Source organism: Festucalex cinctus, chromosome 8 (assembly GCF_051991245.1).
Source record: "Festucalex cinctus isolate MCC-2025b chromosome 8, RoL_Fcin_1.0, whole genome shotgun sequence".
NCBI classification, from domain to species: domain Eukaryota; kingdom Metazoa; phylum Chordata; class Actinopteri; order Syngnathiformes; family Syngnathidae; genus Festucalex; species Festucalex cinctus.
In genome coordinates this window covers 27,091,238-27,119,041 of record NC_135418.1, presented here as the reverse complement: position 1 = coordinate 27,119,041, position 27,804 = coordinate 27,091,238, and the positions used below count along the sequence as shown (strand labels likewise).

Sequence of the window (27,804 nt, the reverse complement as noted above, 5' to 3'; positions counted from 1 at the left end):
ACGGCAGATATAATAAATCATAAAAGTTACCAATAAACACTTTTTTTTCTTCTACTTAATTTTCTAATGAATTGGTAATGTGGCCCAAATGCCTAAAAAAATTGAGTTTTGTTTCCCCCCACGCATGCGCAAATAATACCCCGTAGCATTATGGGAAGGTATGCTAACTTTGTAGCATGTAGCCTACATGTACGCTCGAACACATTTGCGAGTATGTTCGAACGTATTTGCAAGTATGTTCGAACATATTTGCGAGTATGCTCGAACATGTTTTAACATACTCGCCAGCCAACAATTACTCCACATTGGCAGCGCTACACTTCCGTATATCCGAAACAGATGATGCCTCACTAAATTTCAGAGAAAGGCATCAAAATGTGAGGATCATTCATCATGAAAACGGTGGTGCAAGGGTGCGCTTGTTTGTTTGTTTGTGAGTGTGCGCATGTGTTTTCATAATTGCATCGCTTATCAAATCATCTGTGGCTCACCAAAGTATCAAATAAAACCCAAGTGAACGTATAAGCTCACTAAAACCGCAGCGTCTTCGATGCTCATTAGTGGCTCTTGCCAGGACAGCCAGTGCAGGGAGGCGAGCATCTGTGATCAATTAGCCGCCGTAATGAATGAGGTGCCTTTAGTGGGATATAAAACAGACAGGAAGGAGGGAGAGGAAAGAAAAAAAAAAAGTGTCGATGATGTTCTAGTCTAGTGCAAGGCAAAAAAAAAAACAGCAGGTGGACGTGCACAACGCTCGCTCTGATAAAACTCATCCTCCCAACGTTGACTGCCCCCTGGTGTACAAAATGGTCACAGCTGGTCTGAGAGATAAAATAAATGTAGTTTTCAGAAATACAAGTCGAGTGATTGTTAATGTGGTTAAACTAACAACGAAACTGTAAGCTGTGTATACTAAAAAGGATGGTTTCGTCTTATTTTACTCACAAATGTACTTTAACGAAATGTGGGCCTGTTTGGGTTTGTTGTGTGAATGACAACACGTGAATACAGTACGTTAATTTTACCTTATGCCTTCTAGTGGAAAAAAACATTTGTTTCTGCTTATCACGACATGTGGCTCGCATCTACGTTAAGTTTTGACATCCATCAAGGACAGCGCACGCTTGAAATAGAATTTATTGCACATTTAAAGAACATAAAGTGGCACAATACCCATTTCAATCAAAATTACAAACAAAATGAAACGCTCACCTCCATGTGGCGGCCACGACGTCTGTCTGAACTGCATAGATTTATAAAAAAGAAAAAGAAAAAAGTAAACATTAAAAGTAATCATAATAACACTGACACGTGTTTGAATTCATGGCACAGGTTTTCCAATTTGACCTTGGCTTTATTCACACATCCTCTTTTTCACCCTCAAGTCAGTCACTACAAACACTAAAAACAAAAAAGAAGTAAAAAAAAAAAAAAAAAAAACAGGAACACTCTCCTTTGTTCTTGGAAATATACGTCAAGCCCAATTTTTGTTGCTTATATGGTTCAAATAAAACAAAAAAAAGAAAAATACAGTACACTCTAATTAAAACCTCCTGGGATCACGTTTTGTAGAAAAAAAAAACCCTCAGTCAAATAAAGGAGTACAGTAATTACTTGATAGTCACAGTCATTGACAATACTATTTACATTTTTGACCTCATTCTTTCAAAAAGCTGTCATTTTACAAATACTTGTGGAGTTACAAATTCCACCAGGGGCGGGCAACCAACAAAATTGATTTTTTTTTTTTTGTCATGTACTGTAGATTGTATAGTATATATTGTTATTGTATTAATTAAAATAGTTCATTTAACTTTTTTTTGTTAAATAATAGCTAAAAATTTTTAATACTGGTACATAAATCATATTCAATACCAACAATTCATTTTAAACTAATGTAATTAATGAAATGAAATCCATACAAAACATATAAATAATTCAATTTTTAAGTTTGAATAATAAACAGGATGCTTCAAAGGTTTCCGTGGGCAGTTGATTCCCCACCCCTGATATACAGGACATAAAAAGTCTACACACCCCTCTCCAAATTCCAGTTTTTTTGTGCTTTGATTGAAATAATACCAAGATGAATCATTTCAAAACCTTTGTCACCATTAATGTGACCTATATAACCTGTACACATCAATTGAACAATGAAATCTTGTAACAACTAAAGTTGTGTGGTTGCATAAGTGCGCACACCCTCACAACTGGGGATGTGGCTATGTTGTGCATCACATTTTTTTTTTTTTTTTTTAATTGTTACTACTTTATTTGTTTTTCCAATTGCATTGTAGTATAAATTATTGGTTGCAAACAAAATTCATTAAAAAAAATAAATACTGTATACCACAAAAACCTGACATTTGAACAAGGACGTGTAGACTTTTTATGTCCACTGTAGGACACTGGGCCTGTGTGTACGTGGACTCTTATTGCTGCTTCTGTCTTTGTCATTCAGGTTGCAAGCAACCTAAACTGGTCCTATCTACTCATTAAAAAAAAAAAAAAAAAAAAAAAAATGCAGTGAGTGACAGCCAACACAAATACGTATCTGCCATTATGATACAAAAGCAACCCTTGAAAAGCTACACTATGTACAGTGCGACTACAGTGGATGAGATATACAGTACACACACACACACACAAAAAGAAGTCCTTGTTCAGTGGGTCGATGGCATCCACGTAATACTGGCGTAGTGGATGTACAGCAGGATTACAAGCGCAGCACAAACGCATGCTTAACTGGTGTCCAAATCAACACGAGCACATTTATTTATTTTTTAAATAGAACGACCTGATTTCCTGCTGCTTGCATATTCCCTCTGCAAACTTGGAACGGGAAGCTAACAACTGAGGCTTTATTTTGAAAGCGCCCTTTCATAGTAAAACGGACAGCAGTCGAGTTGTCTTTTATGTAGAAATGTGTCAAAAAAAAAAAAAATATTTTGACCCGATTTGAACAGAACCTGACTTGATATCATGATTGCCACATGGGAAATAAATGGAGATCGTTTCTATGTAAACATGAAGAAGTTTGAAGAAAGAAGCAGCAGCACTTCGTTAAAAACTGGAGAGACGTTGATAGGAGGACGGGGTCGGGATCACTTTGACTCAAAAAATGGTCGGGGACGGCCCACAAAATGGCTCATCCGAGGCGTGACTGAAGAGCCGCTCAGAAAATCGTCCCGCCATCGATGGGAAAAAGTGTTTTCTGGACTTCAAGCATCTGTCCCACCCACCTATTAAAAAAGGCTGGATTTTTTTTTTTTCAAGTTGAAAACTTCCACGGAAATGTAATAAGAATTTGTAGGACTTAACAAGAGATTTACAAACTTGAAGGTTGGCTTTTATCCAGTTATGAGCCATCACTTAGTTGATTTTTTTTTTGCTTTGTTTTGTGGGACATTACCGCTCAAAAATAATTTGAGCAACGAAAGTACTGTGATGCCCTTGCATGTGGGCAAGGAGAGTTATGTTTTGCATGGATGTCTGCTTATGACAGATTTGTTTTTTTTTTACATGTATGCTGAGTTGAATGTGATTCATGAAATTACCCTCAATTTCCATTAAAGAAACTTCCCAATTTGGAATATTTCAAAATGTACTTCCCCATGGAAATTTGCTGGAAAATTTTCCACCCTACTTATGGCTGTGATGGCAAAATTACCGGGTCGAGTCTGTCCCAAAATCCTCACCTCATACTTGGAGACAAGTCGCTTGTGTAAAATGAGCTTTTGGCACCCGTGTCTTTTGCGGATGCAAAATAAAAAGTACCGTCAGACGTTTTTCACTGTTTGATTCGCCGCAGTGTTTAGACCCTTTCACTGTCTCGTGCTTCGCTCCTCAAAGCCTGAGTGTGTCCTGAACAAGCTTGCAAGTCTCCAGAATGTCCAGAAAGAAGCTTCTCCGGGTCCATGATGGCACCTAGGCTTCCTCACAGGAATCCGTTTTCCTCTGAGGTGGTTTAGTGCAGATTGAATGTGTTGTTGTTGTTGTTGTTTTGCTGTTTTTCTTTTTCTTTTTGATTGTATGCGTGTGTGGCAGTGTACGTGTGAATATGTGTGTGGTTCTATAGGTTCTCCCCAGGCTGGTATTGGGGTTCCGTGGAGGTGAAGTAGTCCTCCAGAAAGCCCTGCAGGTATTCAAAGGTGGGCCTCTCTTCCGGGTCCTTCCGCCAGCAGGAGAGCATGAGCTCGTGCAGGGACCCGGGACACTCGGACGGGCACGGCATCCGGTAGCCGCGCTCCACCTGGTCCAGGACCTCGCGGTTCACCATGCCTAAAAAAAAGGGAAGTAACAGTTGTTTCAATTGAAACATCTTGACAGAACAAATCCGTGAATTATTTGTTTTATTTATGTGTTTTGAATCGTGATGCAGATAAAAACAAAACGTATTATATGTGAGGTGCAGGTATTATTTTTGTCCACTTGGGGTCGCAATCCTCCATGCCACACTGAGGGCTTTACCTGGATAGGGGACTCGGCCTTTGGTGGCCAGCTCTGTCAGTAGCACCCCGAAGGACCACACGTCCGACTTGATGGTGAATCGGCCGTAAAGAGCCGCCTCGGGCGCCGTCCACTTAATGGGGAACTTGGCTCCTGATGAATTATGGGGAAGGGTGAAGAATACGTTTAGCCAAGCAAAAACATTTTGTAACTGTAACATTAAAAAGTCAATATTTGACATCTACGATCTTGATTACTGAAAGCACCTATAGAACAGTTTCACACAAACTGCTGGCAAACCGACAAAGACTGTTCGAGGCATTTTTTTTATAAGCATTACAATGATTAATACGGGGGCGGCACTGAGATGTGCCTACATTATTCAAGTTTATGGCATGGCTGTAAGACTGTGCGGACACATATTTCATTTGTAGTACGTTTTACCAAAAGAAAGGGACTCGTTGCTTTCAACCTGGTTTTATGACAAACCCGGAATGTTGAACAGATAAATTAATGACTGAAACATACTTATGACCAGGGCTGGAAGATTATTTCAAATTTAAATCGTGATCATTATTATTATGATTAATGTGCAGGGGAAAAAAGCGCTAATAAATTCCCGACGTTGTGAAAGTACCCTGAATGCACCGTGTTTCTTGCTAGCAAGCGTGTGTAGCTATGAGATTCTGCCGTCCCCGACTGTGCTTTAAAGCTGTTTAATGACACTTTAGTTACAGTTAACTGTAAAACTAAACAGAACAAAAATAATTACACACGTTGTATATTTAAATACAAAACTTAGCTAATGTTAAAGCGGAAAGAGGATCCTATTATGCTATGCTATAAATGCTAACAGGAAATTAGCATGACTTCGAGAGTGCTAATCCTTCAAATAAAGAATATTCACACACAAACGCTGTGGAAACACATACACACAGGTAAGATAACACTACCTAAAGGCACAAATTCTTCTCAATCTGTGAAAAATGAGTTGTATTTCATTACTAGAATTTAATTCAACTTGGTCTCATTCTTTGTAAGTACATGGCACCACACTGCCCCTAAGAGGCCAAAACGCGCAGGTATTGAAGTTATTGTTCCAATAACAGTTATTGTAGTGCACTGTTAATACATTCTTGCTAAGATATTTCCTTGTTGTCCTTTAAAGTTATATTAAAAGTTGTGTTTTTATCAAAAATTCAAAGATACAAAGACATCTTTTTGCTGTACCAACACATATTTCCACATGACATGGCATGAAATAAAATCTCAGAGCTCCCACGTTACGTCAGTAAATCCCAAGACTTGAGAAAATAATAACCTAAAATAAAATAAATATGATAGTGATCTGGGTAATGCTTATTTAAAGGATACTTGACTCATTGAGCCATTCTCAACAGTGGCGAACCCTAAACTAAAGACGCACCCTGTCTGGCAGTGTACTCGTTGTCTTCGATGAGTCTCGCCAGGCCGAAGTCGGCCACCTTGCACACCAGGTTGTCTCCCACCAGGATGTTGGCGGCGCGCAGGTCTCTGTGCACGTAGTTCATCCTCTCCACATACGCCATCCCCGCCGCGATCTGGAGGCCAAACAGAGAACGTGGTCGCCGTGGTGTCGCAGTAGAATTATGGGATGCGGCGCGGTAGAGGCCCAACCTGAGCTGCCATGTCCACCAGCTGAGGCAGTCGAAGCATTTTGCCCGCTTCTCCTTTCAGGAAATCCAGTAAGCTGCCTGTGGGGGGCGAGATCATCGATAAAGGATGAGATAATTAGTTGAAATGATCTAATTGAGTCTCTTACTCATTGACCCACTCGATTAGAAACACTCAATCCAATTTTTGTTACCCTCTTGGGAGGATCAACATTTTAGGAACAGCTCACAGCAGTTGTATACCAGTGAAAACAACCAAATATGTAAACATTTTATACTTTTGAAATGCAGCACTTATGTCAATTATGAAGGTGTACCGAATGAAATGGCCTATTCTTCCATCCATTTTATCTAGCACTTTCCCTCATTAGGGTCAACTCGGATGAACTGATGCCTATTTTGGTCTCCAGTCAATCAGAGGGCAGTCAGGAAGTCATAATAATAAATCACCTTGGCTCATGTACTCGGTGACGATGTAGATGGGTTCCTCGGACACCACGGCGTAGAGCTGGACCAGTTTCTCATGCCTGAGTTTCTTCATGACCTGCGCTTCCTGCAGAAAGGCCTCTGGTGACATGGTGCCCGGCTTTAGGGTCTTGATGGCCACCCGCGTCGTACCGTTCCACGTGCCTGACCAAAAAGGGGGGAAAAAAAATACACAACAACCATCAACCCTGTCGATTTATTTATGTATTTATTTATTATTTGCTCCCACAGTATTCTCATTAAAATTGTGTGTCAAACAAGAATTTAAGCAAATAAATCCACCCATTTTCATCCATCTTAGGTGGCAGCCATTTTGACATTTTACTGTCGTCTGCTTTCGATTGGAATTGACGTCAAAGTGCTCTCGGGCTCACGTTGGGAACGTCACATGACCGAAGCCAGAAAACAGGTGAGCTGTGTTCTATTTAATATTCTTTGAACTCAGGTGTGGATGTTAGGGCTTTGTTATTGGTTGTAATTTTGATTTACAAGATTCCAGTTTGATTCGATTTCAATTTGTCCCGATTCGATTCACTTCACTTCAGTCTGATAGCCATTAATTATGGAACATCAATTCTTCTTAAATGTGAAGGACATGACAAAAACTCCACAAATATATTAAATTAAAAAGTAAATCTTGCGGAGGTTAAATTATTTAGTTTATGAATGAATGTAACGTCCTAATCACTTACACAAACATTGACATCAGCGAGGATGAGATCAATATTTTCACATTTCTAATTTAATAATTGTAAATAATATATAAACGTAAAACATTCTGAGTTAGCTTAAAGTGCAGTCAGGTCTTCAATAAATGTAAGGACATACTTTTGAATTTATGTGAACTGTAAATTTCAAGAAAACAAGATACAAAAAAAATTGACCTTTAAAATTCTATTTTCTTAATAATTTATTTAATATTTAAATAATTGATTCATAGTTTTATGAATTGATATTGGGCTTGAAAAGGAAAATCGAGTCAATATCGATTTGATTTTTTTGCCTAAAGCTGGCTGGGATAGGCTCCAGCACCCTCACGAGCCTTGTGAGGAGTAAGCGGTTAAGAAAACGGATGGATGGATGGATGGATGGATGAACCCATCCCTAGTGGATGACGCTTTAAAAAATGGTGCAGTGCAGTACAATGCGGTTCTTACCCATCCAGACCTCTCCGAAGCAGCCCTGGCCGAGTTTAAGGTCAAGCCGGAGGGACTCCCGAGGGATCTCCCAGGCGTCTCGTGCCAGTCCCTGGGTCTGAGGCTTGGCCACGGGGCACACGTCGGTCAGGGCGTGGCACAGCCCATCGGAGTGCTCTGCAAGACGAGTAACGTGAGACGTCTGAACATTTTTTATTTTTTTAAATTGGGTAAGCGTACTCACTGCGATAATGGAAGACGAGCTGCTGCAGGCTGGTGAACTGCGTGCGGGACGTGATGTAGAAGCCGCCGCTATCCAGCTTCCTGATCTTGTAATGTTTCACATTCAGGCCTTTGGCGTTGTCGTAATCCAGCACCGAAAGGCAGTAAGCTCCTAAAGGGGGAGGGAAAAAAAATGTATAGAGAAAGGGGTGGAACAATAAAAGCATGTCATGCGTCTGGGACAGCTGCTGTGCGGCGTTTCCCAACAGCTGTGGCGGGTCAACTCCCCGCTGGCCCCTATAGGAGCCCGAAGAATGCGCTCGTGCCATTTGTCTGTGGATGCGCTTCACTATGTGATTTAGGAGAACGTCACTATACTATCTGGAAGAACTGATCGCTAACTTGTCCTATTGATGCCCAAACGAGACGCTCAAGGTCGACTGAATTGTTGGTCGGCCTGTTCCCAAAACAACTGTTGTTTTGGATTCTTCCTCCTGGATGTTGATGCTGCCAGACGCCGGACTCTGCTCCCATATAAGTAGAAGCCACTCTAGTCTAATGTTCAGGCGCAGGCCCTGGTCGTCATGGTAACTAAAACCGGACATGCCATTGGTCCAGCAGTATAGGGTGGGGTAAACCGTGGCTCGAGAAACAAACTAATTTCAGGGTGTGCAAAATGTAAAAAAAATAAAATAAAATAACAATAATGATAATAATAATAATAATATTATTATGATCCTTGGGGAATTTGACTTAATGCATACTATATTTGTGCACATTGGGGTGAAGTTGTATTTTACAATATTTAAAATAAGCAGAATTTCGCAAGTTACTTCATGTCAGATTAGATAGCTCTAAATATGAAAAGAAAAACACTGAGCTGTCACCAACGTCTTACAAATACAATTATGCCATCTAGTGGCAGAAAAATGACCTAAACAAATCAATATCACACTCGTCAAGAATTTTATTTTGGCGGGGGTGACTTCCTCTTTATCACAAAATGTTAATAAAGCAACGACTCATCCCCCCCCCCCCCCCCTTTCATAGCATTGCTCTCACAGAAGTTGATAAAAACAATGACGCCACCTTTTGGAGGTGACTCATGCATCTTAGTCAGTCTGACTTTATTCACGCGTAATGCGACATATTTGTCACCATGGGAATCACATTTGGCATCAAATGAGACCCCCCCCCCCCCTCCCCCCCTCCCCATCCTTCCTTTACTGTCATATGTCATTCTACCCCTTTCAGCCTCATCTTTTCGCTCTGGTGGCAAACTGGGGCTTGTAGCCGGGAGGGAATTGCAGCACCCTCGTAGGCTGACCTACTTCTGACACTGTGATTCACCCCTATCTATCCTCTCCGCCCCTCGCCACACGCACTTCCTTCAACCCCCCTCCCGTGTGTCACAGCTGTATGTCACAGGGACAGACGGGTATGACGGGGGAGAACAAAAGGCGCGTACGAGCAGGTCCAATTGACGTCATACGAGCCTCGTGTCTCGTACAAATTGGCTCGCTAAACGGCTCGATCGCTTTGCATCCACTGCGACGCACCGGGGATGGCGAGACATCATCACTTCCTACATTCTCGTTATTTATATGCCCAGCAGGGGCTGAATAGGAAGCTGAGGCTTGAACGTGGGAATTGTACAGACAGTGGTTGTCATTAGCAACACTGTATTTATTCACTGAGCGTCACTTTTGCTGTATTTATTTTATGTTAAAGCTTTATTCCAAAATTGACTAATTTTCCCCTTGAAATTATGAGTATTGTGTTCTATTGCTATACAAACATGGAACCTACCAAAAGAAAGATTAGTCTCTTCTTTCATCAGGAAAAAAAAGTATATCTATTCGTTTCAGTTTTGCAGCTACTAGCATTAGAATATAGCTAACAAATCTGTTTAAAACTGCGGGGAAAACAGCTTGTTGCAACATGGCCCTGGTTAATCTCTTATACTCTGTTGCCACCTGCTGGCCACTTTTGTAACAACTACCATTGCTTCAACCGTTTTCTTCAATTCAGAGGGTGCATCGAAGCCTTCTGTATGCACTAGCATAAAAAAAAAAAAAAAAAAAAAAGCAAATACGTCTTTGGGACTCTGGTAATATTTAAAATAGAACATATTTATATGTTTTTGGGAGCAACTGAGTTAAGTAAATGGTAGCTAATGTAAACATGTCTTATAAACCAGCCATCCAGTATTCTGCCAAAATTACAACTCACAACAAAAAACATTTTTGGATGTAACGGAACATAAGAACAACTCTTAATAATCCAGAAGACAAAACTCAATTTCACGTTTAGCAAATTTTCAACAATTTGATTTTTAAAATGACGATAAGTCGAATTAATTTGATTTATTGCCCAGTGAAAGATTACAAAATGTGGAAAAAGTGATGTGCTGTGAGCATGTTCCAGATAAACTGCACCGCCAAGGCTGTCAGACACGTTTTACAACCGACTTAAAACGTACTGATACGTCCCCACATGTTTCATTATAACATTTCCATTCCTCAATTCGGACAGTACCGTCTGCTGCCGCCCGAACAGTCCATTAAATGTTACTTTTAACAACCTGCAGTCACAATGTGCTCAGACGTGGCAAACGACCAATCGATAAAAGATGTGTGCAAGTCATTAATACCAACGCGAAAGGGCATCTGTCACTTGAATGACCTTTCTTTCCACTTGATTACAACTGTTCATGGGCTCCTGTGTACAGGCACATGAACCGTATACTCGAAATGCGTCGCGTTTTCCAGGCGATATGAAACAAAACTCTGATGTAAAGCTAAATTGTCGGCATTTTAACTTCAAATGCAAGCAGAACAAGTTTTGTTGTAGCTTGAACAGCATATTAGTCTTTATTTTAAATACAACATTTAAGATGTACCCTTGGTGGAGGTCAGGTTAAACATATGGAGGACTAAAACTGCCAAAATTAAAAACAAAAGAATGAATGAATAAATAATTAAATAAATAAGTCCAAGCCAAGACACGCCTAGGACCGCCCCCTCATTTGAATAACATTTAGTCCTGACAGAGCATCTGCAGCATAAAAATAAATAATAATAATAATAATAATAATAATAAATGTGAGAGCAGAGCATTTTTATTTATTGATTGATATTTAATTCTATTTATATATTTATTTTTGTATTATTTTATTCTTATTGTTTGTATTTTTACTTGTATTTATTTATATATATTTTGTTGTTTTTATTTCCATTTATATTTCTTTTTTGTATTCAATTTTTGAATTAGATTTTTTATATCCATTTTTATTTGTATTCATCCATTTATTTTTAATTTTGGCAGTTTTGGTCCTCCATATAACCACACATTTTTCTCCAGTTTTGTTCTGATACCATTTTTTTTTTTTTTGCCTCCGATACCGATTCCGATACCCAGTTTTGCCGTATCGGCCGATGCCTCACCTTTCGTCGTCTCGCTCTCCCTCACCAGAAAGGTTCCTCGTCTGTTCTGTAAATTCAAAAGGATCCTTTCCGAGTCCCGTCGAGTGATCTTCCCAAAATACCACCTGACAAACAAAAAAGTGGGCCACAGAAGAAATAGTTTGAGTTTGCTTCCAAAAGGCGCGGGCGTCGCCGTACGGTACAGTATATTACGTGTGACGTACTCTTCGGCCTGGATGGAGTCGGACGGCGCCACGTAGTTGCTGGGGATGTAACCGCTGTCTCCGGTCGTCAGGGAGCGAGCCAACCACCAGTCCCCTTCTCTGTCATGGCAACCGCAGACAAAGAACATAAAACAAGAATTCACGGAATTCAAACTCACAGGTGTCTCCTAATTCAGTGTGCGTTTAATAACTTTTGGGTGGCTACAAAGGTCACTTGCACAGACAGAACAAGCTGTCCGGATTTAGTGATATATATATATATATATATATTTTAAATTAGAGTCAGCTTGACACTGTGCCACCTTGACTCACAGCAGAAAATGGGGCTGCCTGGAGAAGGAAGGAACAGGAAGAATAGCACACGTTGGCTGACCCACTCACAACAGTGCACAGAGTAATGTGAGGAAAAGCAGTTTATTAACTAGAGCTAGTTATTAGAGACTTTATTGCATGTTATGGATGTGGGGGATGGGCATCCAAATACATTCCCTTTTTGTAAGCGGAACAAAAATAAAGAAGTTTGCTGCAAATTTAAAGATAAGAGGAAAATATTGGTATGGTTTTCTAGCCTGAGGAACCACATTCCATATACTTGTACTTACAAAAGGTTCTATTGTTCAGTACTGAGATAATCGGGACCTCGATCATGCTGTTGGTACCCAACAGAAATGGTGGGACTGCAGATATATAGACACGCTAATTTATGTCAGCCTTGGGAACACCACTCCATTTATCAACAAACAAATGTTGCATTTAGAATTTGGAGAATTGGTCATGTCGTGGTTTTACAACATACAGAAATTTACCGAATACAGATGTGTTGAAGCGCTAACTTTGCCAGCATGGGGAACCTCACTCCATTAACATACAAACTCATATTTTATAGTGATATACTGTGATATCAGGGGCACCAGTCATATAATGGTAGTGCTAACTTTTCCAGCCTCAGGAACGCCACTCCAATTACTTAAAACCAGTACTGCGATAATCGTGACCTTTGCCAGCCTGGGGAACCTCACTCCATGAATGTACGAACAAATGCTTGATAGTGAGATATACAGCAGTACTGCGATATTAGGGAGACTAGTCATGTAATGGTATAAAATATGCAATGATGTGCTAACTTTGGACCCACACTCTAATTATTTACAAATCAGTTTTATTGCTCAGTACTGCAATATTTGGGGGATTGGTCGTCTAGTGATACCGAATGATTGAGAGATTACAGTTGACATACTTTGCCAGCATGGGGAACCACATTTCATTTAATTGCCAACTATCGGTTCTATATGTATTTATAATGCCTATCATTTCCGTACATTCAACATTCCAGCATGAAAAAAGGATTTGTCTTTTTATTGCAGTAAGGATTACTGACCTGAAGCTGTACTTTTTCCTAGGAGAGACCATGAGGCATGAGAGAGCGAGATATAGGGAGAGAGAGAGAGAGGGAGGGAGAGATAACAGACACAGCAGACACATCAAAACACAGCAAAGGCGAGCAGCACTCAGACAGACAGCGGAGGCGGAGAACACGCGGCGGGACGACACAGCGGGGCCGACATACTACGTTACATCATTACGGTACAGAACACCCAGGGAGCATCCTCGGGTATATTTTCCAATCGACCATCCTTTGGATCCGTCGATGTATTTGATGTTTTATTTGCACACATCGAATATTATAGATTCATCTTGGTTCAGCCCGACTATGCCGTCCCAACCAGCTGATAAAGAACAAAAACAAAGTGATAAGGAAGCTATGAAAGGAACCCATTAGATGAAAAAAAAAAATCCTTAAATGGCCTTTGCTTTGATTGCTATTGTCAGAGCGATATTTGTCTATAAAATGTGAGTTATCTGTATATTTCCATTGTTGCAGTTGCACTGCAAAATGAGACAATTGTAATATTTTGCCGAGTTACCTACATGAAAGAGTGAACATTTAGAAACACCTCCCAGTATAGTGCAATGCAATTTTACATATTATAAAACACAGTAGTGCCTTGAGATATGAGTGTAATTCATTCTGTGTCATGCTTATAACACCAAACACGTAAATCGTATTTCCCCATTGAAATGGAAATGACATCAATCTGCTCCAGCCTTCCCAAAAACTCAACATTTTTTTTTTTTTATAAAATACAATTTATAATAATATATGTACTTTATAAAAACACATAGTAATAACATAAACCAAAAGTAAAAAAATTAAATAGCTTGTGCATCATTGTGGCTCCTCCAAGTTGTGATGTAAACGAAGAAGATTTTCACAACTACTACAAGTGTCTCAGTAAGCAACTGTAATATTTGTTTTTGATTTTTTTTTTTTGCGTAGGATATTTCTTTTTCCTCCATGAAAACTGTTATATTGTATGTCTACAATATAACACCACCACATAGATGCTAATTGTTAGCATGTCTATTAAGTTCTGTGTTGTTAGCATTAAAGGGATACTTCACTTATTTAGTACATTATAGCAATAAAAAGTAAATATTTTGTCAATAATTAATTTGATACTTTCATTATTTTTCCACTTACAATTAGTACCTTTTAAAAACACATTTTGCAACTTGCTGTCGAATGAAAATGACATCACAAGGGCCCGGGTAACCAATCACAGCTCACCTGTTTTCTAGGTTTGGTCATGTGACATTCACAAGCTGAGCTGCGATTGGGTACCCGAGCCCTTGTGATGTCATTTTCAGTTGACAGCAAGTTGCAAAATGTGTTTTTAAAAGGTACTAATTGAACATGAAAAATAATGAAAATATCAAATTTATTATAAGTAAAAGTAAGTATTATAAGTAAGTTTGACTGGGAAAAATGGCTAAATAAGTAAGCTAAGAGGACTTTCCTCAGGCAAGCCTTTTTTTTTTTTTTTTTTTTTTTTTTTTTTTTTTTTTTTTTTAATACACAACTTATAATTCTCCATTCTTTGAAAAGCTCATTTTTTGGGTGACCTATCACAAGACACCACTATATTTATTGTAATAGAAATTAAACTTTTGTTTTATTAGTACACTTGTATTAAACTCGTTGGATTGCGGAGGCGTACCTACAGCCGTGATGTGGACAGAATTGTCGGCATCCATCAACATTTACGTTTGTTTTCGTGCGTTTGCTCAAATGTGCTCGACATTGCCCAATTCGTTGACATTAAAGCGCGTCTTAAAAAGGGAGAGGGGGATGATAAACAAAACACACAAGGTCGACTGCGGGTTCTTACGTGTTGTTGACAATCTGCAGCCTGTCGCCCTTCCGAAAGGTCAGATCGGATGCTGTCCGTGACTCATAGTCATACAGCGCCACAAATGTGGTGACACCCCCTGCAAAGAGAGCGCACGTCAATTTGTGTTTAGGGAACAAGATGGTTCAAGACGACGTGAATATTAAACACAGTCGAGGTCCGTAATTCGACGGTGGCATAAATCCATAGTTATTTTACATAACGCTCTATGTGGAGATTGAACGATTTGTCATGTCTTGATGAGAAATATCGACATGCTGCAGGTGGCCGATAGCGTGTGAAGGACAAAAGCTATGACATCTAGACTGCTGTCGTTAGTGGGGTACATACATAGTTTTTTTTGTTTTTTGTTTTGCTCAAATTCGACTGATTGATGATCAAATCTGTGTACTGTGCTTTTGACTACTTCCTTTTCAAGACGTGCAATCCTAACATACTGTAAAAGCTTATGTGAGGAGACGGCAAAAAGACGCTTCATATGCTGACTGCTGACTGGATGGAGCAATATTAGTTCAACCATCTGGCCAGTCTAGACACATTAAGGCTTAATGTCAAGTTCTGCAGAGCACTGAGCAGCCTTTTAACGTCAGAGCTTTCAAGTCTATTTTACAGCCGAAGGTCGGAGGGGGGGGGTTTAAAAAAAATACTTCCTCCTCCACTATTGACGTGACTCAACATTTCTGTTGTCCGGGAAATTGTCTCGAGATTGACATGGATAAAAGCAAACATGTTCGCTGACGTTTGTTTGTGATCAGAATTCAGCACAATGGGCCAACAAAAGTACAAAAGGTGAACTTCTGTTTCCTTTCTTCTTCTTTTCTTAACAACCCTTGATTAAAAGGGGGTTGACATATTGCCAAAAAGCCAAGTTAGAAAAGTTAGCTCACAAAGTTAAATGTAATTATTTCTTTTCATCTTCAAGAGGAAATCAACCCAAAATAGGTTTTTTGACATGTTCTACGAAATCCAGTAGTCTAAATATGATATTCTGTTTTTTGTCCATCTCAGAGGGCAGCCATTTTGCCACTTGCTGTCGACTGAATATGACATCACAGTTGCTCTTGGAGTAACTCTGATGTCATTTTCGCTCGACAGCAAGTGGCAAAATGGCCACCCCCTGAGATGTTATAAAATGGGTGGATTTTGCTATATAACTCATATTCCACAAATGTAATGTGAATCAGAATGTCATGTTTACACTAGTGAGGTTACATATAACATAATATTTTCAAGAAATGTTTAAGGTTGACTTCCTCTTTAATTTTTTTGTGGTTATGAGCACTTTAACACAACCATCGCTGTTTTCTCAAACTGGAACCCAGGGGCAGCAGATACAGTGAAAACAGCAGATGCCCCAGAATTGAACCCTGTGGAACGCCATACGTTCAGTTATACATGTGAATTCATATTACACGTATTTGTCTGACCATTATCTTTTTTTGCTCAACAACGGACATAGTATAACAATATTTTGAGCTTCTTCTTGGCAACCAGCAAAAAAGCCACCAAAAAATGACAATATGTTTGCTCTATTGAGTCTCTGTCGAAGTAATATGTAAGCGTATGCAATGTAAGCGGTAAAACATACCTGACAAAGGTCCTCTCTGTGGCGAAGTGACAGTGCCCGTGGTATCCACTCCTCCGAAGAGAGCCATCTCAGGGGTGTTGGTGGGCGCATGCTGGTACCCCTGGTAGCCACGCCGGCCCGTGCCCACCGCCGGGCTCCTGTTGGGAGTTTGGGTCTGCTGGGCGGGGCCCAGGTGGTGGAAGTGTCCGCTGTCGGAGCCCGTACCGATGGTTCCGTCCACGCTCATGGAGCGCTGGCCCGGTTCCTTGGGCTTGCTCTTGCCCGCCCCCATGTGCAGACCTGGGATGGGAGCCAGGGATGAGTAAGGATGAGTAGTCTTTCTCAACGTTACACTTTATGTTGGGTTTGCCTCAATTTTACTACATTTCAAATCCGTAATTTACCAATGGATTACTTCTACACTTAAACGGAACAAACACCAGCAAACGCTTCCTTTAATGTGGTGACTGCTTCCTTTTTTTGTGTGGAAATAATAACTCTCAGGGGGATGGAAAAAAAAATCACCAAGGTCTTAAATTGGCTGCTCCATTTAACTTGTATTTGCATACACATCTACTACCTTGCGATACTATATAAGTGTACCACGTTAAATATAAGCCCATTTGCAAGCCGTCAAAGCTCTTTTCGGTTTCTGTATGCCTATTGAGCCGACCGCACTGTATAAAGCTCACTGATGCAGTGAATCAGTGCGCACACTACAGCTCACTATGGCGTAAACTACAGTAACAAACTTCAAACATTAATACCGCATCAACAATGTCGCTCAAACCTTAGTGTCATCCTTGTAAAGGCAAACATTTTTTTACAAAGACCACCCGGTCCACCAAATAGAAGCCTTGGAGCTGCTCCAGGTTCAATTCCAACTGTTTAACCGGCAAACGGGCAACCAGGACACCTTGACAGTGTCAACACGCAGACGGAAGAGGTAGTTTGCCGTCTGTCGAATCAATCTGGACTGAATCAATGTGCGTTAAACAAAAGGAGAGTTGAGCTGCGGTTGGAAGGACAATGGCAGTTATATTATGCGCTTGTAATTATGCTTGCCAAGAATTTTTTTTTTTTTTACTGTCTTTTGTTTCTTCATTCGCTTGATTATACTGGCAAAAGTTGCTCTTCCGTGATTGCTTGGCTTAGGAAGGATTCACTCAACTGAGCACGTTTTCTTTTTCCGGCATTCTTTTGTTTGTTTTACCAGCGTCGCATCGCATTATAGATTTGCGAATAGGAGTTCGAAAAATAAGAACAATGTATACACAGCTCACTCATTTTCTACATACTCTCTTCTTACATACCATTTAATATTAGCTGTTAAGATAGAGCGGGGATTCTATCACTATTGGAAATGAGTGTTAAGCCCTGTCAGAGGACCGCATCTTACAAACGTAATGTACTTACAGTACAACCTACCCATTTTTCCCCACATACTCCGTTCGTCTTGTGTACAGCGTTGCACAAGCTGCTAGCTAGCGGCTATGCTAACATTATTGTTATGCCCTGGCAGCCATCTGTGACTACCACACATACAGACAACTTGCCAGTTTTCCATATACCATATTCCTCTTATGTACAGTTTTCTAATAGCTGCTAATCTGAAAGGGAGAACCCAGCACTATCATGCAAAATTGTTATGCCCAGGAAGAGGACAGCAACTTGTGACAACTGAATTGCACTTTACATCCACCCTACTGGATGGAGTGGAATGTTAGACTTCAAACTAGTTGAAATTGTACAAACATTTCTCTCTTCTTATAAGTGTTTTGCTTGTCTTCCATATGGTTATGAACTAGGTAGGAGGGAATAATAGAAATCGATGACGGTCTGAACAATGCTTCCTGGCGGAACTTCCATCCCCTTTGTGTTGAAGGCATCGATTACAGTCAGTCGAGAATGCCAGCGTCATCTCGACAAAGACAAGTGCATCCCCAGAAAGTTGTGACATTTTGTGTGTGTGGGGGTGTGTGTGTGTGTGTGTGTGTGTATGCATGTGTATGTTCGCACCACAAGACCTCCCTCTGGGAAGCTGAAGATGACTCACTGCGAGACCAGCTATTTCAGGCTGGGCTGAAACAGAGACAGTCACACACGCATGAGAACAGCCTTGTTCCTCATCTGGATGGAGACACTCTCAGTTCCAGACAGTGTGCGCACCGATGTGTGTGCGTATGAGCAGCTGTTCCCTAGTATTTGGGAAGCTCTCACACTCAACCTCGGTAGCATCTCACATCCTTTTTCCAACACATGCGTGTGTTTTTTTTTGTTTTTGTTTTTTTCCGAGTCTGAGGAGGTTATTAACAAACGAGGAAGGAGGAAGTGCCAGTGGCCCGATAAAGAACGCGTAGGTGCTGGCTTACAGCTGTGGGCTCAATGGGCTTTTTCTTTATTTTGTTCAAATATATCACGCACACATAATGATACAGGTGTGTCAAATGATACGGAAGGACCCCTGCTGATGAAGGGGGAGGCGTGTAGGCGTGCGTTCGTGAGAGCTTTGATTCAACACTCGCCAAGGTTTGGTCTTGACGCGCTTCGGGGCGGGGGGGTGAAGGCATCCTTGTGGTGCAACATGGAGTCACACAGCAGCGACAAGCCACAATAACAGGTCTCGCTGAAAGTGATGGACTGGAATGTGTGAAATGTGTCGAGAATCAAAAGCTATCCAACCATTTTCTTATATCAGGATTGCAGGTGAGCTTGTGGTGAAATAGGAAAACTACACCCTGGACTGACTGTAAGTCAATTACTGGGCACAGAAAGAGATGGACAACCATTCCATCCATTTTCTATACTGGTTGTCCTGGTCAGGGTTGTAGTTTAACCGTAGTTTAATCCAACTCTTTACAACGCTTTTTGCGAGAGAAGGCGAATAAACTTTGAACTGTCAATTTCAGAAACATGTTTCTGGAATGTTGAAGGGCGCAGAACAGACAAATCCCACACAGAGAGATGATTTGAATCGAGATCATCCGACTGTGTCCGCCATGCTATTTCAAGACATGCAAAAGTACTGTGGACTTGCTTCTCCCCCTGTTCAGCATTTATGATCCCGATGCGAACATTTGGCCGTGACAAAAGTGAATGAGTCACAACAGACGGTAACAGTTGCAGCAGTGAACGAAGGAAGTTGCGACTGCCAACGTTTCAGTCCAATGAGAGAGTTGTAGGAAGGGGGGGGTGCGGGGCGGGGTGGCTTCAGTGTTAGCTTCCCAAGATGAAAACATTCACATGCATGTTTGCATTTGAGGTCAAGTGGTGTTACCAATATACAAATTTGGAACATTTTACCTGATTGCTTTAAAACTTAAGTGACCCCGACAAATGATGAAGAAAAAAAAAAAAAAAAGACAGCACAAGTGGTTTTATTTGTCTTATTGTGAGATTACCATCACAGCAAACGTAACACGTAACATTAACAATACATCAAGTTTTCCAGCTACCTGTCATAGAACCAAGACTGACCTGTGAAAAGCAACACAATACACATCATATAGTAGAAGCTAGGTTCTTTTCTATTTGTGTCCAGCAGCAACTAACCGACTGTTTGTCCGTGGAACTTCGCCACACATACACAAGGATTTGTGATCGTAAATATTGGATAAATTAAACATTTACGATTGTCGGTGTGGGCTGTTTTGTGAGCAGATGAGGGGGAAAAATGACTATGTACCCACCCCACATTACAGGATAATTGGTCCGCATAATCTTATAGAAACATCCGATAATCGTGACTTTGCTGATTGTAATCGGAAGGGGGAGGAGAAATGCTCAAATATGGCCCTATTATCTGTACTCAGCTTCAAATGCATACAATTCAAGAGAGAGACAGAGAATGGGTTATTTGGAGCCAAAGCCAAACAATGCACATTACAACCAAGTGCTTTCCATTCCAATCTCATTTTGACTGCCGACTCTAAGGACTTTCTTTTGGGTTTTTTTTTTTTTTTTTAGAAAGTTCTATCTCGCAGCCTGTCAAGAATTGGAATTGGACAGGCAGAGGATGCTGGCATTTGCCTGATTAAAACACACTTCCTTTTCCGACCATCTGTGAGCGCTGGCTTTGGCTGCTAGTGTCGCCTGTGTGCAATGGTTACTAATTCTACGAAGGAGGTCGGAGGTTGAGTGATAGTTTGCTGAGGAGGTGCCAACACTCTTTGTAAATAAATGACAGCGTGCGAACCGGGGTGTCAATATTTGACAGGACTTGTTAAGAACAAGTATAGAATGTTTATAAAGAATAGTGATGCATAAAAAGCCTGAAAGACAGTGGAAAAGCGACTACAACAAAGGTTGCTAAAGCTGTCATATTACCTCTGGAGGTGGAAAATTGCCATTAACTTTGTGTCCCACTTGACTCCATGTGAGGTCTAGTGTAAAGGGGACTAGACAGGTGTCGCTCTGCCTCTGATTACTAACTCAGGAATTGAGAAATTGGATCAAATTTGCCCAATTCCGCGCCAATGCCGTTTCTACAGAACAGTAACGCGGGGGGAAAAAAAACTGTTACATTTCTGAGACTACCGCTGAAGGTGGACTTTTTCCCCCGGTTCTGTGTGCTTGCCCTTTACATGGGATGACAATCCGGAATAAAGATGGCTCTTACAGTTAGTCACCTGCCTCTGATACTACCACCGAGGGTGAAAAATTGCCCAGATTCCACATCTGACACAGAAACAAGATGGGGAAATTTAACAGAGCTGGGCAAAACTGTCGTCACATCGGGCCATCATTGATGGATGCCCACGTTTCGGCGTGTGCTTAATGACGCAAAGCCTCGAATATTTTAAACAGACGGACTGAGAAGGACCGTCTGTACTGACCCCGATCGACGGACGTAAACCTGCCTCAGTCGTTGCTTAGTCTGTGTATTTTTAAACTTTTTTTTTTTTTTTTAGGTTTTGCCCAGCTCTGAAAATGGAGACCTTTACCTGCATCTGTTACAGCTCTGATACTACTTTTAAAGACGGAAATTTGCTGGGTTGACTTAACCGACCCGGTTTTATGTCTTTGCCACTCATATAGAATGATGACTTGTAAAGGGGGGCAACTCGAGTATAATGCAGCCACCTCAATACTGTCTCATTCATTATTGTTGCCATTTATACAGAAAATCACAGCAAAAAAAGGAGAGGGCTCTTAAAGGAGCATAAAGAGGACTTGACAGATGATGGAAAAATTGCTTAGCTGACTTTCTATCTCCCATTCATTGTGAGTGCCGTTTATACCTAACATGAAAGGTGTTTAAAAAATAAGGCTTGACCAGGCAGTGTAAAGAATACAAAACAAATGTCATCCCTACAAGACAGAAAATTGCCCGGTCACCTTCGCACCCCCATTCTGAACAGCGTCATAGGAAAAAAAAAAAAAGCCTTACAGGCAGTTTAAAGTGGGCTAATGACTGACTGTTCTCCCTCATAAATGTACTGTACACTTCTATGTTAATCAACAGCCAAAAATGGGAGAGAAACAAACACTCGTACTACTTAATTCCTCTCAACTCTAAAAGGTTATCCAAAGGTAACAAGCCCAATGTTGTGTCCCGCCGCCCCACCCTCACAATCCTCCGCTGATTCACACATCTCATTCACAGCCTCATCCCGAATCCGCTTTCCTTTCATGCAAATGAGCTGGAACTCTTCCAAATGCCAACCAAAAAAAGTACATGTAAATGGATTTGAATCATCATTTTAATTCTTCGTCCCATAGGATTATCGTGGCTGTGTTCGGAATCAGTCACTCATTCTCAACTCCCTAATCACCATACAGTGATTGATTATACAGTTCACCAACAAGTACACTAAAAAAAAAACTTACACCATAGTGGTGTTTAGAATATACTGTATAGTGGACTCTATGAAGTAGCTTTCCGTGAATCCTGTGATTATTGTTAACTGTATCACCATAACATGTGCTGTTATAACAGCATTACAACAATGCCATTCGTCAGACCATCTGTGCTATTTTGCATTGTTTGTTACCGTTAAGGGGAAAGTAAAGTTTAAAAAAAAAAAAATCTATGTTCTACGTACTCCCACTTGTATTCTGATTAATACTCCATTTGTACAAGCAGATTATGAATAAAGCAGAAAAGTCCGCCCATTTTTGTATCAATTTTAGGGGTCTGCCATTTTGCCTTGTACTTGTTGTCGACTGAATATGACGTCACGGTGCCTCTAAAGGTGCAGGTAGCTCACCTGTTCTTTGGGTTTGCTCATGTGACATTCGCAAGGTGAGACCTTAGCCACTGTGATGTCATGCGTAGTTCATGTTCCACAAACACAATGTTAATCAGAATACAATGACTAGTGGGATAGACCATGTACTGTAATCGTAAAAACAAATTTGAGCTTGACTTCCTCTTTAAGCTAGGCACACTTTACTAAGGTAAAGCTAGTTTGACGGTAGCATCAGCAAGCAAGGAGCGGAACAGCTTGAAGCCTTTTTTCGGGAACAATTATTTACTATCTGGCAAATTAAAAAAAATATGCCTCTCACAACTGCTCGTATCTCGAAAAAAAAACAACAACCTTTCGCTGGGTCCGTCGCATCACTAGGCGCCACTGTACATCTTTTGCGACAGCAGTCCTAGAACTTTTCTGACATATTTTAGTGCTACAAGTCATTCATTTGTGTTGTGGCAAAAATCAAACAAGAATATCCTGAATATTGTTAAATAAATAAATAAATAAAACTGCTTTTCAAGTGATCATCGTATTCACTACTGTTCCAGCTGCATTGTAGGCGACATGAGGACCCTAAATAGAGGATAACCTATGTGATGACTACACATTGGGGGAAGCGTGTTAGTGTAAAGGGAGCGATTTCCAACACAAGCCAGTTGTTGGTGAAGAAGGGGTGGGGTGCGAGCTGCCAGCCGGAGTAACAGCTGTCAAAATGACATACTAGATGTGGGGGTTGCAATTGGAATTTTTTTTTAAAAACAGAATAATATTACATAGGGACACAACATTCCAGAACATGAAGGGAAGCGGGGTTAAATTAATAGGGGGTGGAGAGGTACTGAGTGAAAGTGCTGCCGAGGCTTATTCGGCCAGATGAGTCGAAACAGGTGCTGCTCCATTTTGAATTTCAATGTTTGTTGCCTTGTTTTTTGTTTTGTTTTCCACATTGTTTTTTCCTCGCCATGAAATAAACGTTGGGAGCACGGCCAAGCGTGATATTTCGTCCGATAGGCGTCGCTTTTATTGTGTCGGGGGGGCGGGGGGATGTCGGATGCACGACAACAAACGTTTGTGGCCCCTCGGCTTGCTTTGAATGGAACCGGCCGAGTGAATGGACGCTCACACCACGTTCGGGGGAGAAAATACGCAGTGGCTCGCTTTTTAAATAAGACAATCAAATGGCCGCAATAATACAAATGCACTTACCTTTTCTTTCCCCCCCTTGAGATCAAGCCCGACACAAATCAGAGACGTGTTAATAATTCCTCTCGCTCGTCCTCATTTGGCGAATAACTGCACGTTGCTGTGGAAACGCTGGCGAATCCCATTTAGCGAATTTCGGTACAATCGGATGGAGGAAGAAGAGGAAGCGGAGGTCACGGCGGGGGGTGCATCTTCTTTTGGAGTGGGTACAGTACACGCCAATTGTCAGTCAGTGGGCCGGCACACACAAAGCTGCCTCTTCCACTACGTGCGCACGTACTACGGCTAGTAGCCCTAGCGGCGTGTCCGTGTGTCGACGCGGTAGGAGGAGGCAGGCTGCTGACTGGAGTACTGTGGAGCAGACATCATGGCCCCGTGGAAGCGAAGGGAAGATAACAAATAAAGAAAAGAAAGAAAAAAAAAACACGACGGAGCGTGCTCATTGGACAGCGTGGAGGCTGTATTCACGTAAAGCTGCTGACGCCGCGTGGGTTCACGCTGAAGGCGTTGGCAGGCATGATCAATCCCCTCCTCCCCCCCTGGGTAGCGCCTCTCAAAATCTCCCCCAGAGTCACGATTGATTTGATTACAAAACACAATCCGGAAATGTCTTTTGGATTATCTATCTATCTATCTATCTATCTATCCATCCATCCATCCTTATTTAAAAACAACTCCTCTTTGAAAAAATCAAAATAGACAACTTACATAATACTGTATTGTTTGCACAAGTGTTCACACTTTGTAATGAAAGTTTGAGTGTTCATAATAAACCAGTCAAACTCACATTAAATGGGAGTCAGTACACACCTGCCACCACAAAAAGTGCCTCTGATTTATCACAGACTAATTTCAGATGTTATGGTTGGCTTTCCCTGACATTTTTTTGTTGTTGTTTTGCTTTCTAGAAGAAGCCTGAAGGTTTTTATGTTAATACTGGCTGGTATTTGTTCCAATTCCCTCTACGTTGACTAAGGCCCCAGTTGCAGCCAAAGAAAAACAAACCCCAACTCTGATGCTGCCCCCACCACATGCAACTGTAGGTATTGTGTTCTTTTTGTGATTAGCTGTGTTGTGATTGTGCCAGAGATACCCTGTAGCCTAAAACTTCAATCTTGGTTTCATCAGACACAATTCAACAAATTTTTTCCCCACATGCATTTGGATGTTTTCGCAAAATGTAGCCAGGCTTTTGTTTTTTTCTTCGTAAGATAAGGCTTCCATCTCGTCAAACTACCCTATAACCCATATAATGCCTTGGAAATTATTTTCTAACCTTCTCATCAGTGATCCAATTTGAATTATTAGTTCGCTCAAAACTGCAAAGCAACCTTTCTGATAGCATTTAATCACCGCCATTCAATTCTACAAATAAAACCATTCCAAAGATATTTAATCCACAAATTACATTCCACAATGCCATGGATTGGTCAAATGCAGGAAAAACCCATTTTCACACAAAAAAATAGCTTGCCTGCTCTAAAACGAACTAATCCCCTGTTGCAACTATGCTAAAGCTAATCAGGAAGTCATGCCATCCAAAATGAGTCAATAGCTGTGTCGCAATTCCATTTGAGGGCTGATGACGTCGTAACACCCCAGGTTGCTTTCGGTCGAAGGCTCCTACAAATGTGGCCTCCCTTTCCAAAAAACAATATTTCTAAAATCTATTATTATTATTAGATGTTGGATTTCATGAGCCCTTAAAAATCTTGATGTCAGTAATACTAAAACATAGCCACCTAGCATCGTGGCACAAAGTGAGGGTGGGAACGGTTATCGATCCGTCACCAGAAGATCAAGGCACTTTGCTAACTACTAGTCCACTGCGATGCCCTCCAAGAGGCCAGATTGTACTCAACGAGGATTTTCTTACACTTCTCAGTGTGTCACCTGTATTGAGAAACAGCTATTTCAAAACGTCCGTTTATTACATCATCGAACTGCAGTAAAGTGGGCAATTTCATAATTTAAAAAAAAATACTAGGATTGACTCTGCATTTAATCGCCTGGTTTATTTTAAAAAAAATGAATTGCAGTCATAAAAAAAATACTGAAATATTGTGGTTAAATACAGATGAAACGGAATGTCAATACGGGTAACTGCAGTGTTTCATCTTCTTGTAGTGGCTTTGAAGAGCATTAGTGAGTAAACCAAGAGACACAAAATTCTGCCACAACGCTCAGCTATCGCTTCTTTTTGCTCTCCTTCTTGGATTTTGGTCTCATTAGGGGCACCGCTCCTTTGGCTTTCTTCGCAGGATCTGCTGTCTTGCCGTTGGTGGACTCAGACTCCTCCTACGCACACAGAGGAAATATGTTACAAAAAAAACAGAAATAAAACAGGATTTCATAAGAAACAACAAGTTTATTTCGACTTGCCAGTTACTTTTTCCGTAAGTATGCTTGTAACTAAAAACACAAATCTCAAATCATTTGAAATGAATGGACATGCTTGGAATCTGTTCCACAGCAAAAAAAAAAAAAAAAAAAAAAAAAAACTTTTGAGCGACATCTTGTACCTTGAAAAACGTGTAAGTTTGGCCATTTGTAAGTCACTGTATCACTGTACTGTATTACAAAAAAATAGTTTGTGGTTTTGTTCCAGCTTAACTGTAGAACCAATTCATTCAAATTACTTAATTCCCAATGACGGGCATCCAAGATCAGATTATGTTCAATTTTGGAGACTCTGCTGTAATTGCTTCATTTTGTGTTGAATCAGCGCAGTCGTTCATTGTTCCACCAGCCAAAGACAGCAGGCAGAAATCAGTTTATCTGCTGATGTAGTCTAAAAATAGAACTAAAACAATACATTGCATTCTGCCCTTTAAAAAAAGACGATATAAAACATTACGTACACATATGGGAAAGAGTTAACTGTAATGACTGATAGAAGTAAAATCAGCTTAGGATAAACACCAATATTTAGTGGAAGCACTATTGAAAGAATAGTGATGATCCATCATAAAGAAATCAATGTTGCTATAACACAGGTTCTTACCTTTTCGTGCCCTTTGGAGGCGGGCACAATGATTGCCAGGATGCAGATAAGCTGGAAGATGGCTCCAAGAAAGAGGCCATAGCGCAGGAGACTCTCGAAAAAAGTTGGTTCAGGAACTTGTGGGGGAGACAGGTCCATTTCTGCAGACATGTTTGCTGCCTTCCCGAACCTGAGGAACACAGGAACAACTTTTGGGTCTCTCACAGACTGGAAAATTAACAGGACTCTACTAAAAATGCATGTAAGTTAGTTACACGTGTGTGTGTGTGTGCAGGAGTCAGTCATGTTTAGTTTTTGTCATGTTTGTAAAATATTACTACCTAGCTTGTAGCAAACTTGGCTTGTAGCAGACGTATGTGGCGTCATGCGTGACGCGATCACGTCTCTGATCAAAGCGTATAGGAATGGGGGAAAAAATGTATTTTTTGTTGTTGTTGTGATTGAATTACTGTTAATGATTCATGTTGTGTTTATTCTATGTGCTTATCTAAAGCGCTTTGTGACAGCGACGGCTGTTTTAAAGCACTATGAAGATAACTTGACTTATTAAGGATAAAAATTGGTTTAAGACACAACAGACGCTGGATGCGATGACTGAAGTGGCACAATTGAGTGGTGTTAAACAAAAACAGTCGGACTACATTTCTGAGCTAATTACCGCACAATATAAGCTCAAAATACACACTAATGGCAAAATGTACATTCAGCTTAAAGGTTATTGCTCGTTTACGACGCCGCTAACTGTCTCCTGAACGCAGCAAAACACCAAGATGCTGCGTTTCCAAGGCACGATGCGACACAAACACAAATTAAAACTTACTTACCAGAACTGGAATATCGTTCTTTATTCCAAATAGATCGCGGATGCACACTTTGGAGATATAAAACTCGTAGAACAAGTAGCAATTTTGAGAAAAGCTGACCCACAGATGAAAGTAAAACAAATCCTTTTACAGGAAGTGACGTTTTCGTATTTCCTGTTCCGAGT

The 27,804-nt window shown here is 40.7% G+C and overlaps 2 protein-coding genes and 1 long non-coding RNA gene across 4 annotated transcripts; 1 reads left to right on the top strand and 2 right to left on the bottom strand.

The window, feature by feature from the left end:
• The first annotated feature begins 275 nt into the window (after positions 1-275).
• On the top strand, positions 276-25,441 carry LOC144023219 (uncharacterized). Its single transcript, XR_013284502.1, has 4 exons — positions 276-5,387; positions 6,889-6,996; positions 7,753-7,916; positions 24,721-25,441. It is a non-coding gene; the product is annotated as an uncharacterized LOC144023219 (long non-coding RNA).
• On the bottom strand, positions 1,120-24,335 carry LOC144023216 (proto-oncogene tyrosine-protein kinase Src-like). 2 transcript variants are annotated; one of them, XM_077528408.1, is made up of 13 exons: positions 23,816-24,335; positions 16,434-16,712; positions 14,825-14,924; positions 12,973-12,990; positions 11,595-11,693; positions 11,392-11,495; positions 7,968-8,117; positions 7,745-7,900; positions 6,552-6,731; positions 6,106-6,182; positions 5,876-6,029; positions 4,471-4,602; positions 1,120-4,281 (listed from the first exon to the last, which is right to left on the bottom strand). In XM_077528408.1, exons 2-13 carry the CDS (start codon positions 16,702-16,704, stop codon positions 4,073-4,075), a joined length of 1,650 nt encoding a protein of 549 aa, XP_077384534.1. In that variant the 5' UTR covers positions 16,705-16,712; positions 23,816-24,335; the 3' UTR covers positions 1,120-4,072. The 2 variants fall into 2 exon arrangements, with proteins under 2 accessions (XP_077384534.1, XP_077384533.1); XM_077528407.1 differs by having other exon boundaries at positions 11,392-11,693.
• Positions 25,442-25,808: 367 nt separating the features above from the next.
• manbal (mannosidase beta like) lies at positions 25,809-27,803 on the bottom strand. Its single transcript, XM_077528412.1, has 3 exons — positions 27,641-27,803; positions 26,817-26,985; positions 25,809-26,110 (listed from the first exon to the last, which is right to left on the bottom strand). The coding sequence occupies exons 2-3, from the start codon at positions 26,964-26,966 to the stop codon at positions 26,000-26,002; spliced, it is 261 nt and encodes an 86-aa protein (XP_077384538.1). The 5' UTR covers positions 26,967-26,985; positions 27,641-27,803; the 3' UTR covers positions 25,809-25,999.
• Position 27,804: the final 1 nt, after the last annotated feature.